The sequence below is a fragment of the Platalea leucorodia genome, assembly GCF_965183815.1.
Source record: "Platalea leucorodia genome assembly, chromosome: 9".
Taxonomy (NCBI): domain Eukaryota; kingdom Metazoa; phylum Chordata; class Aves; order Pelecaniformes; family Threskiornithidae; genus Platalea; species Platalea leucorodia.
This window is the reverse complement of record NC_138831.1, coordinates 31,517,077-31,530,657: the sequence shown is the minus strand read 5'-3', so window position 1 is coordinate 31,530,657 and position 13,581 is coordinate 31,517,077. Positions and strand designations below refer to the sequence as shown.

The window sequence follows — 13,581 nt, the reverse complement described above, 5'->3', positions numbered from 1 at the left end:
CTTTTCTTTCTCCCTCTCCTCTCTCTCCCCATTTTCACATTTTTAACAAAGCCTTCTTGGTCAAGCAAAGTTGAGGCCAAGAGAGATCCTTATTCTACTACACATAGAAGAGACATCAGGTGCTGGGGTGGGGGTGCAGAGTTGGTTGGCAAAAGTTTTCTTTGATTTCACAACATACTATTTAATCTTTACATTTCATCTCCAGCCATCAAAGGTTGTAAAAACAATCCTGCTGTTCCTAGAATACATACCAGGATGAAAACCCATAGAAAAATACGATCGATTACCATGGCAACGTATTTCCAGTCATCCTGAATCTGAAAAATAAATTAAAAATAAATTAAAAGCAAGTAGGCATGTTTATTAGATGAATAACTTGCATTAGCCATTAGTACCATTTTATATAGGAAGCAGGTTTTTTTCCATATGTAGATGTCTTTCATATATGCACAACTTGCATAACTCTGTTTTCATTGACAAATTAATTCATCTTGAAGAAGCTTTATTTGAATATGCTATTTGTGGCAAAGCCAAAAGCTGCTACTTCAAATACAAGAAGTTTTTCACCAAGACACTGGACTTCACGAGACAGAACTTCTCTTCTGTGTGCCAAAAATGAAAGTGAAAAGCTTTACATTCTTAGGTGATCGGGTTTGTCCAGAAAACTCTACTGAAACAGACTGCTCCTGCTGGTCTTTTGGCAGTATGTTAAAAGACAAAGGTTAGTGGTATATAATTATTTGGTATGTTTCTTCTGTAGTACTGAAATTTGATCATTCTCATGCATGATGTAAAATTCATCTCCTTACCTTCCATGTAGAGAGGGAACCAAGTTTCCAAAAAACAGGTTTTTTTAATTTCCTTTTTTTTTACAGTGACACTGAAGTATTATATGTATTATATATTAATAGTAACTACAATAGGTGATCATTTTAGTTACTCTTGTGATTACGATACAAATTTTTACTTCAGGAAGGCTAATAAATAATGCATTTGTATTTTGAAATCTTCTGCTTTTTATCTTAAACTTGTTTGTTAAGGCAGACTTAAAAAAACCAAAACAACCCCATATATTCTATACCAACTAATTCTAAATAAAGTCCTGATTTCAGCATAAACAAAATAACTTCATTCTAACTTTTAAGTGCCATACTGTAGAGGATTTAAATTCAGTGATGATTGTGGTGTTGTGGCTACTGTTCTTGGTATGTTTGATGAACGTGATAAAATGTTTCATTTTTTTTTATTGCATCAAGATGCAGTTTTATGAAAGATGATGGTCTCTGTCATGCAGCAGTTGTCTCACTTAGCTACAGCACTTGCAGAATAAGCAACATCATCACTGTGAAGGACATTCATTCTTACATTCTTTATTATTGATGGTAAGCTGTGGGAGGGAGAATGTAACTTTCTAAAGGCCATAGAGTCAGCAAATTCCACTATTAAGATTATAACTTGGAAAATCCTCACTCTGAATCTTGTAGGATGGATACTCAAGTATGTTTCCCTAGCAGTGTTTACCTTAGCATGCTTCACTCAGTGTATGTGTTGTCAATAAACACAATGTTGTGCACCAGAGCTGCTCCCCAAAATTATCTACATTCAAAACTGCACATATTTGTAATACAGCTTGGGTAGTTTACTTGTTTAAAATAACGGTCTGTGTTGGCATTTTTTTCTTTGGTTTGTTTTTGGTTTTGTTTTTCTTTTTAGATCTCTTTTTCTTACAAAACACACTAATGGCAAATGGTGTCTGTAGTGAGTAAGAGTAAAATATGTTCTTACCTCTTTTGCTTCATTCTGCATTTTCATATTTTCTGCAATGTATTTAACACTTTCAATAGCATCTCTCATTTCTGGTGACAGAACTGAAAATGAAAACAGAGGGTCTACAGACTCAGAGCTTGAACTTCTTGTGAGATTGCCACTGAAATCCGAGAACTTCATTCGTTGATACTGACAACAGCTGCATGCCATATCTTGACATACAAAGCCATCTTTGCAGCATTTGGTTTCAGAACTGTTGAAGCAATTTAAGTTTGAAAACTCAGAAGTGAAAAATGGTTTTGGCTTCTGACTATTCTCTTCATCACTGGCAGGCCTTGTCATAAACATGATCCTGGGAAGTAAGTTCAAGAAAATGGTTCTCACCCACACAGGCATTGTGTGTGTCTTGGGTGTTCGGTAGTGCACGTTAAGTACAAATACTGTAATGACAATAGATAGAGTTACAAATATCATGGTGAAAAGGAGGTATTCCCCAATAAGTGGAATTACCAGGGAAGTAGAAGGTATGGTTTCTGTGATAACAAGAAGGAACACTGTTAAAGATAGAAGGACCGATATGCAGAGTGTCACCTTCTCACCACAGTCTGAAGGCAAATAGAAAACTAACACAGTCAGAAAAGAAATCAGCAGACATGGAATAATCATATTGATAGTGTAAAATAAAGGTAAACGCCTAATGTAAAGAGAATATGTGATGTCTGGATATATCTCTTCACAGCAGTTGTATTTGATGTCATGTTTATAGCCAGGAGCTTTAATAATAGCCCATTCTCCACTCTCCCAGTAATCTTTCAGGTTCATTGTAGACCCAATTAAAACTAAGTCAATTTTGGCTTTATCATAAGACCAGGAACCAAACTTCATGGTGCAGTTCTGATAGTCAAATGGGAAGTAGGTTACATCTATTTTACATGAGCTTTTAAAGATAGCCGGAGGTATCCAGGTCACATCACCAGTGTATTTTAATAGGGCCTTTGTCTTGTCATCAACTTGGAAATCCCCAACTGCACTGTAAAGAAAATAAAAATAACAAAAATTAGAATGCAACTACTCCAGGTAGCTTCATAGATTCAGATCATATACATTAATCTGTTTTGGGAAAGTCAGCAATTACATGTTGACATGGAGCTGAATTGCATGTGCAGGACTGAGTCAGCGGCTGTCCAATTTGCATAGCTAAACTGAAATAAACAGCTGTATAAATTTACTATGGAGGATTTGAAAGGGAATATTCTCCCTTAGAATAATATGACCCAGTGCAATCAATATTCAAAGCAGCAAATAGGAGACTGCAAATGGCAGTCCGACTAGATGATGGTTGTAGGTCCCTTCCAACTGAACTATTTTATTCTATTCTGTTCTAGATCAAGCACATCAGAACCCAAGGGCTGATAAGAGGATACCTGCAGTACTGGTATTTCCACCTCTTCTGTGGACAGTGCAGGTAGTAACTATGGAAAGAGGGATTAGGGTTGGGGTGCATCTTTGTATAAGGAGTGTATTTGGTGAGGGCTTTTTTAAGTCCCACATTGCTATCCTGATCATGTAAGATCCGCGTGACAATTTCAGTTGTTTATATGAAAAAGTAAAACTAAAAAGGTAATTTCAAGTTTTAAGACCACAGTTAGCAAAGGAGTCTCATCACTGTTGTTTCATAGACCTAAGTTTTGGATCTGTGTAGTGAAGTCCACTTCACTGAGAAGTGCTTCCATACATAGCAGAGGGATCCATTAGTTATGGTTTGGCTCCTCACGGTCACAGAAACTGATACCTGAAGTAAATTTACCTGTGGCTTTTATATGTCAACACTATTATTGTAAAGGTGTCAAATTGCGAATTTAACTGCTGAAAAGCTAGAATTTGCAGGTTTTTTCAGTTAAAGGCCTGACTCACAGATAAGAACTCTCCAGTCTAAGGGAACTTCTTGCCACCTCCCTTGTAGACAGTGATATAAATAATAGTAAAAGCAAGGGCTCATGAAGGGGAAAAGCAAAGTTCACTTTGGCCTGCCCACTTGCAGCTCCAGCTTTGGAGCTGGCTCCTGCCCAGTGATGCTGATGTGGATGGCATGGAGGCGAGTACAGCAACAGGGAGATGTGGGACACAGGTGTGTTGCAAAGCAGGCTTTTTCAGTTAATTCAGTGAACGTCCTGCTGATTTTTTTTTTTTTTGAATTAGTAACGTCACTCCCCTTCTTCCCAAATTAAGAAGATAAATTTGCAAGAGTCTTACTTGTTATATAAAACAATATCTGGCTTCCAGATCTGGCCAGATGGTACTCGGATGAATTCAGCACCTCCATAGTCCGCTGGATTCCATCGAAGCTTGTAATCGTTCCAGATCTAATTATGGAAGAAATGAGTCTGTGATAGGTTTGTGAAGAAATTGAAATTCAGTGGAGTAGACTCAAACCAAGTGCTATCATATCACTTCTAGGGTTGTTTTATTTTGGATACTACAATGATTACATGTTTCCTTAACAAACACGTATGTCTGGTGTTTATTCACATGGAGATTGTGGGCCTGTTGGTCTAGATATGGCTTAGATGTGTGTGACTCCGTGTCCCAGGAATGTCTACTCAGTAGTTGTTACAAGGTGAAAGAGGGAATAAGACACTCTCTTGCCAGAGAGTGTAGGATTTTAATAATAACTTAGGTCTCAAAAAGCCAGGTATCTGTGAGATGGTGAAAACAAATTCATAGGAGGCTCTGGTGCGAGATGTGAGCATCGAGCGAAAGCTGCAGGGTGTTACTGCTCAGTTAAGTAACGGGCTTGTTCATTAGGGCTCGTTAAACCCCAGTTTAACAAAATTGAATATTAAGCTGAAGCCGGGAATTAAGTTGGTTATTAAGCTGACTGCAACACTGAGTAATTGCATTTTTAGCCCATAAAGGCCCTTTTAAGTGAAGTCAACGTTTTAGGTTTGTTCTCGCTGGCCGGGAGCGAACAGCGGGACGCGAGGCTGCGCGGGAGCCCCGGGCTGGGGCGCTCCCTCGGCGCCGGCCAGCCGCGTGTGCGGCAGGCTTCGCAGCAAAAACACGGTATTTCGCGACGATTTTTACTGTAGGAAGGCTAGGGCTGCAGCTGAGACGCACAACCCGAGTTAAACAGCTGCACCCCGGCCCATTTAAATGCTGCAGCACCCAGAGTCGGTGAGACGGAAAGGCGGAGGGGACCGCGGCGACGGCGTTGTTTGTGGCCGGTCAGTTAACGAGGCGGGAGGCGCCCCCTTGCAGGGGGTCGGCCGGGGCCGGGCCCTCGCTCCGCCGGGGCAGGCGGCGCGGGGGGCCGGGCAGAGCGGGGCCGGGCAGCGCTGCTCCCCTCCCCTCGGCTCCGGCGGCGGAGGGATCAGCCTCGCCTCGCAGCTCCGCTGCCGCCGCCGCCCGCGGGTCCCTCAGCGCTCCGCGGCCGCCGCGCGCCGCCGGGGGGCAGCAGCGCGCCGGGCAGGGCGGCGCGGAGGCCTTCCCGCCGGCGAGCGGCGCTGAGGGGGGCGGCTGGTGCAGGAGCCCCGGGCGCCGGTGGGGGCCTCGCCTGTGCCCGCCGTGCCTCCCTAGGCTGCGGCTTTGCCCCGGGCGAGGGAGGCGTGGCGCTGGCCTGCCGAGCCCGGTGCTCCCGGGAGCCCGCAGACGGCTCGCCGGGCGGACGGCTCTTCCCGCCCCTGGCGCGGCCCGTGAGGGCTGGGGTCCCCCCGCCCGGAGTGGGAGCACTCCCGCGCTGGGGAGGAGGCGAGCTGGTGCCGCCTGGGCTCTGCTGGTGATCTCTACTTACGTGCTTCAGCCACAAGTTGGTTTCCATGATCTGGTTGACTTCGTCCTGGAAAAGAGAGGTGTGTCGGGAGAGGCGCGGCCCGCCCGTCGCCCGCGGGCGCCCCGGCGGGGCGGGTACTCACCACCTTCACCAGCTGGGACATGGACACCTCGAACTGGATGATGACGGGGTCCGAGACGTTCTTGACGGGACGGACGAACTGGTTGTAGCTCTCGAAGAGGGCGGCGTAGAGCCGGTGCTCGGCCTCGGAGCCGCCGCAGCCTGCGGAGGGCACGGCGGGGTGAGCGGCCGCGGGGGCAGGCGCAGCCTCCGAGGCAGCAGCACCCCGTGTGGGGAGTGGAGTGGGGGCATTGTGAAACTCCGTCCGGAGTGGGGGCATTGCCGCTTTTTGTGCCTGTCTTGCCATGTATTAACTGCTTAGCATCCGTGTGGTGCGTCGGGAAAGGCCAAGCCTCGCCTAAGCGGGTAGCAGTGTGACATGATTGGCATTCGCTTGGGCTGGGAGACGAAAAGCAATGAAAGGCAATGCTATGACAGAGTTTTCCTCACGTACATCTCTGCAAATGGGTTAAAAAAATAGTTTCAGGGAGTTACTGAAGAACTGGAGGTGCAAAAGCACTTTCTCCTCGCAGCCCTCGTCCCCCAGACCTGCCGAAGCTGCAGGGGTGTGGAGCAGAGGAAGGGAAAAGTGTGACCCGACAGACCAGGCCGCTTGTAAGCTGTCGGAGTGCGTTGCAATAGGAGTATTCCCAGGAAATGAGAACTCTGCTTTCTAGCCTGAGTCATGATTGCGCAATTATAGTGATGATAACAGCCTCCTTGTTAAAATATGAAAAAAAGGGTTAAAAATTGATTTCGTATTCAAAGACTTTTTAGCACATACAAAGAAATTGGTAATTACCCATTTATTATTCTAAGTAATTTTTATTTATATTATATTCCTATTGTCCATTTTGCCACTCATAACTGCTGCTCATGGTGCCTTGCGGCCGACAGAAAAGCTGCAAACTGAAATTCTTAAACAACAAGCTCTTTCAACTGTTTTGGGATGAGGTGTATTTCAAACTGCCTTTTTACTCTCAGAGCTAGCTAGGCAATACCCATCCTGACAGCTGGACACTATTGAAAAGCCAATGGCCTTTTATTTTTAGGGGCCTCTCTCTTAAACTCTCTCTGGATGACACATCCTGAAGCACTCCAACTGAAAAACAAAAAAAAGCCTGTTTTGTCATTTATGGATGACACTATGCAAATTTGGCAAAGGCACAGAACTGAAGTCCGTTGAACATGCTGTACAGTTCCTTTGAAACACAAATACGAATCTACAGGTATTTGCAAGGACATGTTTATTTTTTTGCCAGGTATGGTTGTTTTTCCGTAGAGAAAGAGATGGGAGACAGAAGTACCTGCAAGTGACTGATCTGTAGTGTTTCACAAAGCAGGTGTCACTTTCCAATCTTTGTAAGAGCTCCCCTCTCCCTAAGACAAGAGGGTCCCCCTCATGTGAAACTGTATTCAGCTAAAACCTCTTCCCCCCCATCCTTCTCCTGTTCACTTGGAGAGCAATTTTATATTCAGATTAGTGAAATCATTCAAGCCAACTTGCTAACTAAAAAAATGAACGCATTTCTTTCACACTTTTTAACTGCTAGCCTTACCCTTATTATTTATTGATATCTCATATCTCTCAGATCAAGATTTCCTGGAATAAATACTCCCAAATCTTTTAGGTAAATAATTTTAAAGCTAGATCTTAATGACTGTCTGTTATAGTCAATCCCAAATTGCCAGCCTTTTTACATGTCACCAGCACTCTAATTAAATCTAGCATCCACTGTATCTAGAGAAGTGCATGAATGTTTTTTTTTTATTTAAATGTTTTCATGCTTTCCATATCTGCAGAGAGAAGGTGCACTGTTTGCAGCACATATTTAAAGCTGTTTAATATTGTCACTTTCTTGTGGTCTTCTCTATAATATGTAAAACCACACCTTTTCATGTAAGGTGCTTTCTCTTCTTAATGTTAAAATGGCTTTGTGTGTCCTGTTTGGCATCTTGAATCAGGACTACTTAACTACTTTACAAGGAGAAATTTAAAAAAAAGAAAGAAACCAACAACAAACTATGTAACAAAAAGAGCTGTACTAGGATTTTGTACATTTATGCATTAGTTTGGAGTGAGCTTCAGCACTTCTTAAAAATAATTTGTACCAAAGTCATCTCCTGTTCACCTTTTCAACAACCCCCTTCACCAACAAAGAATAAACAAATCAAGGATTACTCACCTTGACAGAGAAAGCAAACAGCAGCAGTTAGAAGGAGAGTGTGCGTGCTCTCCATGGTGTTATGAATTACTGCCTGTCGACAGAGGCTGTTGAAGATGAGCTTAGCTGCCAGGACTGTGTGAGCATGGGAAGTACAGTGAGCTCCGCTCCTCCGATGCGTGAAACGCCTGGAAGCAGCAGACGGCAGGACCCTGAACACAGTTCTGCGCAGTGAGCTCCCATTAGGTTTGCTGTGCTGCCCCCTTTCTAGCTACCCAAGCTGTCAGAGCATTGGAAATGGCAAATAAATTGCAGGCAAAACAGATGTTATTGTAGGCAAAGAGCAGTCTTCTGGCAAGGATAATGGGCAAGAGTCCTTAAACTGGTTCATAAAATGAACGCAGTAATCTGACAGTGCTAAAGATTTTTCCAGTCAGCTGCTATACAGGATCCTCCTCTATCAGAATCTCATGCCAAGCTACTAGGAGAAGTTTAATTAATAAAAATCTTATAATTGAATTGTGCTGAAATGCACATTGACATTAGGGATGCCTGATTTAGCAGTGAACTGAGATCATGGGACCTGAATTTCCAATTATGCTGTTAATGTTGAGGTTTTTTTCCTGCCTGTGTCTCACCTTGCAAGCGCATGTGCTAGGTGCTTGACTGTATAAAAAGGATGTGCTATTCCCAGGAGTAATTAAAGGCATGTACAGCTGTTGCCAGAGTCTAAGCCCAGAGTGATATACATAGCAGCTGGGATCCAGCAAGAGCCAGGGGTCTGAGCTGGAGACCAAACTTGACCAAAGCTCTTGAGAATAACTCTTTGGACTGTTCCTGCTTTCATGGATTAGAAAGGTGAAATTTGGAAAGGGGAATAAGAGTATAGGATCCCAGCTTGATCCCACAAAATCTTATTGTTCAGGTGGAAGGAGATGGGGGAGAATGGGGAGTTGTGTTTGAAGTTCAATCATAAAATCATGATTTGCAAAGTGGCTCATTCCCCAGATGCCCATCAGCTTTCTTATTAACTTGTATGACAGTTTTTGCGCCCCTTTGAATGACCAGGTGATGCAAGGCTCATGCATGCAGTGGTTGTTGCACACATCTGGGCAGTCTGTGGGGAAGGAGGAGGGGGAGAGAGAAAAATGTGGGATTCCACCCTTGTTTTTGGAAATGACGAGAGGGAAGCCCCGTGGGACAGGAGGCTGCACCCAATAGGTGCTTCACTCCCTGCTGTTAGGGAAGGATAAATGATGACCTCGTTTGGCACTGTGTTAAGAGTGGGAGAAAGAACACCAGGCTGGGTTCAGCTGCTCTTGGCACAGAGCTTGTTTATCCTGTTTGCTCTGTCTCTCAGAGCATCATTCACTCCGTCCCCAGACACATGCTCTTATGATAATTTCTGTAATTCTATTAGCTTGGAGGAAATAGGCTTTACTGTCCATTTGATTTTATTTCTTTTTTCCAGAGAACTCAGTTGCTTGATCTTTTAGCTTAACCCTTTGTGGATACAATCTTTTTGCCTTTCCAGGGCATTGAGACTAGATGTTTTCCCTTTCTGCCTTCTTAGTTTCCATGCATAAGCAGCATTATAACTAAGATTTTTGTTTGTTTCTTTTTACTCCCAACTAGAAATGAGCTAAAACTTCAAAGATCAGATTGTAACCCATGTTCCCCAAAAGTCAGTGCTTAAGCCTGAATGATTTGGAAACATCTGATCTGCAGAGGCAGCAAAGAGCCATTGCATCAAGAGGTACAGGTATTTTAGCTTAATTTGCCTCATTACTGAGATTTTCAGTGGCATTTGTGTGCACAGATACTTTGTTTCCAACATCACATTCTGGAGCTCCTGGTGAAATCAGCTCAGGTTTGTGGTAGGATTATTTTTATGGCTAGGGAGAGTGATGTGATAAGAACACGTCACCATGACTGCATTGCAGAACTACATAGAAGAAGAATTTGTACGGGTAGGGGGAAGCTGATCTGCCCAAGATCTGCAGTAACAAACTACGTAGCCTTTGCTTTCTAATAAACATGCCACTTTTAGAGGTGTTTTGCTTTGTTAAGATTTGTTAAGATCAAATCTTAATCAACTCAGGTGATGAGGAAAAGAATATTTTCCCACCTTTGTCTGGGGTATTGATGCTCCCTCTATAAAAAGCCAACACTGCTGGTCTTTCTAGTTTGCTGTGCTTGCAGAGGTGCAGAAACAGCCCCAAATAAACTCACCTGGAGGCAGATGGTACATGTGTGTGATGGTGCACTTCTACGTGTTCTGATGGAAGACAGGATTGGTCAGGGTTAGAGAGTTTTGTAATGGTAGGGAACAGGGATGGAGCCAACATGGGCTTTTCCTTACTAGTAGGGAAGCAAAGGCTGGTTTCACACTGCCATTGAAAAACAGTTTTAGTGAAAAATACATTTTGAATGACCACTTTTCTTCTCTTTAATGAAAAAAATTACTTTAAAAACCCTGAAAAGTAGAAATGTTGAAGCTTATTTTGTTTGATGAACTGGGATCTTGTCATATTCATATTAGCCTGCAGGATGACATTTTTAATGTTTCCTTTTCTCCAGAAATCTTTTATTTTTGAAAATTTGCCAAAAAATCAAAGCGGAAACCCCTACAATTTTTTGACAAGTTAAACTGGAAACAGTTCTATGTATTATGTAGGTGGAGCTGCTGAGGGTTAGGCAAAAATAGCATTTCCCATTTTGAAACCACCGTTTCAGGAGGTCAGATTTTTCAAAATTTTAGGAATTTGGGTGAAATTTTCCATTCTGAAGTTTGCTATGGATTGAATTATTTCTGGAAACTTTAAAAAAATACAGTGGTGGTTTCCAAGAACATAACTAGGGAAGTGCATATTGCTTCACTTGTGATTAAAAAAGGAATAAAGTGGCCACAGTGTATGGAAAGCACCAGAGCCCACCATTTCCTGGATGCGGAGCTCTAGTTCTGCAGGGATCTCCCTGGGGCCAGGGATGTGCTTTCTGCAAGCTTTTTTCTGGGTTTGTCAAGTCTGAGGCCTCCATCTGCCTGTGCTCTGTGTTAGCTGCTAGCTGAGCTGCCAAATCCTTTCTAAAACTTTTGTCTATGCTGGGGATAATTCAGCTGAAGGCTGCAGTTAGGGAGCCAAGCGTTATCAGTCATTACTGCTCATAAAGATAAGGCCAACTATGAGGTGGGAATACTGGAGGCCTCATTTCAGTTGCATTCAGGCAGTGAGGGGTAGGATAAGAAGAAGGGACCAGGAGTAATGATTGGTAGGACGGTGAAAGCGGGACAGAGCCAAAAGTCTGTTGGTGCTGGGTGAAAAGAGCAGAAAGAGGGGTCTCTGCTCTGCACAGGTCCAGCGTCAGTCGGGTGGACTGCAGGGTCTGCAGCTGACTTGCTGCACCCTTGGTTACCTGGCTGGGTGAGTCCCTCTCCCTTCTGCCCTGCGGAGGTGTATAGTAGCTCACAAGAGCGTTTAAGTCTGTGCTGAGGTCTGTGCTGCCTCTTTCAGATTCGCTCTTCAGGGTTGTTGTGGGATTTAAAGGGGCTTCACCTTTACACTGTCTGCGCAGTGCTGGCAGCTGCTCTGGCTTCCCTCTGGCTTCTCTGTAAGCAGAAAAAGCTGCTTAGCAGCTGGGGCGGTGTTTGCACGTGTGCTTGTGATGTTCTGTGCCACGGCAGCTCCTGGCATGTAACCTAACACAGAGGAGCATCTCCCTGCAAGGGCGAAGGCACCCCCCTGCTCCCGGGGGGCTGCCTGTGCCCCATCTCATCTCACAGCTGTTGTTTCAGTTGCCTGCAGAGAAATAGCTCTGCTCTTTAGGTTTGAGAAGGAGAAGATGACATTTGAGGCGGGGAAAGCAGGTTTGACCCATTTAAACTTTACACCACCCACCAGTCACCCTGGGAAATGTCCAGAACAGTTAATGTTTGGGGAGATGACCAGAGCATTGCCACCCTCTGCGAGAGGAGGACGTGGCAGCTTCTATGGTCACAGGGCACACCTGCATTAATAGGGCTGTCCTAAAGTCAACCTTCACCTTCCTGCCCTGTCTTCAGCGATGGACACAGCTACAGCGCATAGAGGAAGGGGAATGGAAATGGAAGGGAGGATGTCAGTGTTACAACCATTCCTTCTTCTAGCATACCACCTAAGGAAGGTGCTGCTGCTGCTCACACAGCCTCACCCACCCCACTTCTGATACTTTTTCATTGTATCTTTCCTAGGCTGCCTCGCACCAGGCCATGCTGCAGTGCTCAGGCCCGGGGAGAGCCCTTCTGGTGCTCGGGGGGTGGGTGTGTGGGGTGGGGGCTGTGTGTGGCAGCAGTGCTGGGGAGTTCAGTGCATGGGCAGGGAGGGAGTGAACACAGGAATCAGCAAAAGTCCCAGAGCTGCTCTGAACAGTTGGAAAGGAGTTGGTCTAGCAGTTTTGGCATCTCTAAATGTATGTAGTTATCTGTAGCTGCCTGGGAATGGTGATCTTGGTAGAGATGTAGCTCAGTTTTGATGAGGGAAAATAGAGCCGGAGCTGTCTTCATCTGTGGCTTGTTGAAGAACACAGGTTTAGGTGTCAGCTAATCCTCCCCTGGGACAGGTAAGCCTCAAACCCCCTTCACAAGTAGCAGTGGGTTTTAAGTTTGGTCACCAGTCATTAGTTGTATCTACCAATGGTGGTAAAATTGTTATGTGTTCTGACAACACCCCAAGGAAAAGCTGAGATTGGTTTAGCTTGAAAAATGGCAGGAGCCCTCTTCTCTTTTTGCAGGTTACGAGCTACCTGGAACAAAGTGTGATGGGATTGTCCTATGACGGGAGTCTAGGGCCTTGATCTGTCCTTTGCCAGAGACCGTACATGCATTATGTGCTTTCCTAGCTAATTTGTTGAGGATTATACTTAAATCCACATTAAAACCTCTGCAGCAGAACATGCAGGTCTGTTTGTTCTCAGGTATCTTCTCCTCATTCTAGCTGCCTTTCACAGTTGTCTTCTCTAGGTGCTCTTACCCTTAGATTCATGAAAGTGTATACGAATCCCAGTTACATGAGCTGTTAAAGTTGAAGGAACATTTCAGGACTGAATCTATATAAAGGAAAATTTTACATTTTATTTATATTTCATCATTGAACAGAGTATATAAATGTTTGTTTATCTTGTATTAATTTGGCCTCTGTTGATCAATCAGCTATCAGAGGTGGCAAGGTAAGAATCCTATTAGTGGTTACCTCAGAAGTATGTCTCTCTTTCTCAGTTCAGTTTTAAATATCATACTCAAATAGCTAAACAGTGATTCCACCTGTAAAGTTCTTTATAAATCAGACACAAATAGTTTTGATGCATTTGAAAGAAATAAATGTCATAGCAATACCTTCTTTGTAATAGGGAAATTGCAGTATTCTAAGGAAAAAAAATGTCCTTCCTGAGGTAATGTATGTAAAATACTTTTTAAATAATAATCCTTGTGAGCCAGGATGGCATATTGTACAGTAAACTCCTTTCTCTGTAATGTTCAGAGTTCAAATAATTGAAAAAAGGACGCAGATATCATCAGAAGTACTGAACTCATTGGAAAAAATAATAGTTTTCTGTTTGTTTGGGGTTTTTTCCCTATCACAACAAGTCAAGTTCTACATTCCATTCCCGTACTCTAAATCTGATGTAAGAGCAACTCAGTTGGCATCTCTGTGGATTTAACAGAGAGGAACTGAGAGCAGAATGAGACCCAACATCTATGTAAATATTGACAATTTTAAATGACAA

The 13,581-nt window shown here is 43.8% G+C and overlaps 1 protein-coding gene across 1 annotated transcript; it reads right to left on the bottom strand.

Annotated features, from left to right (window-relative positions):
• Positions 1–188: 188 nt before the first annotated feature.
• On the bottom strand, positions 189–7,912 carry CHRNA3 (cholinergic receptor nicotinic alpha 3 subunit; the record flags this gene model as incomplete). Its single annotated transcript, XM_082321649.1, has 6 exons — positions 7,843–7,912; positions 5,679–5,818; positions 5,558–5,602; positions 4,021–4,130; positions 1,786–2,797; positions 189–317 (listed from the first exon to the last, which is right to left on the bottom strand). The coding sequence occupies exons 1-6, from the start codon at positions 7,895–7,897 to the stop codon at positions 189–191; spliced, it is 1,491 nt and encodes a 496-aa protein (XP_082177775.1). The 5' UTR covers positions 7,898–7,912.
• Between the last annotated feature and the right edge of the window lie 5,669 nt (positions 7,913–13,581).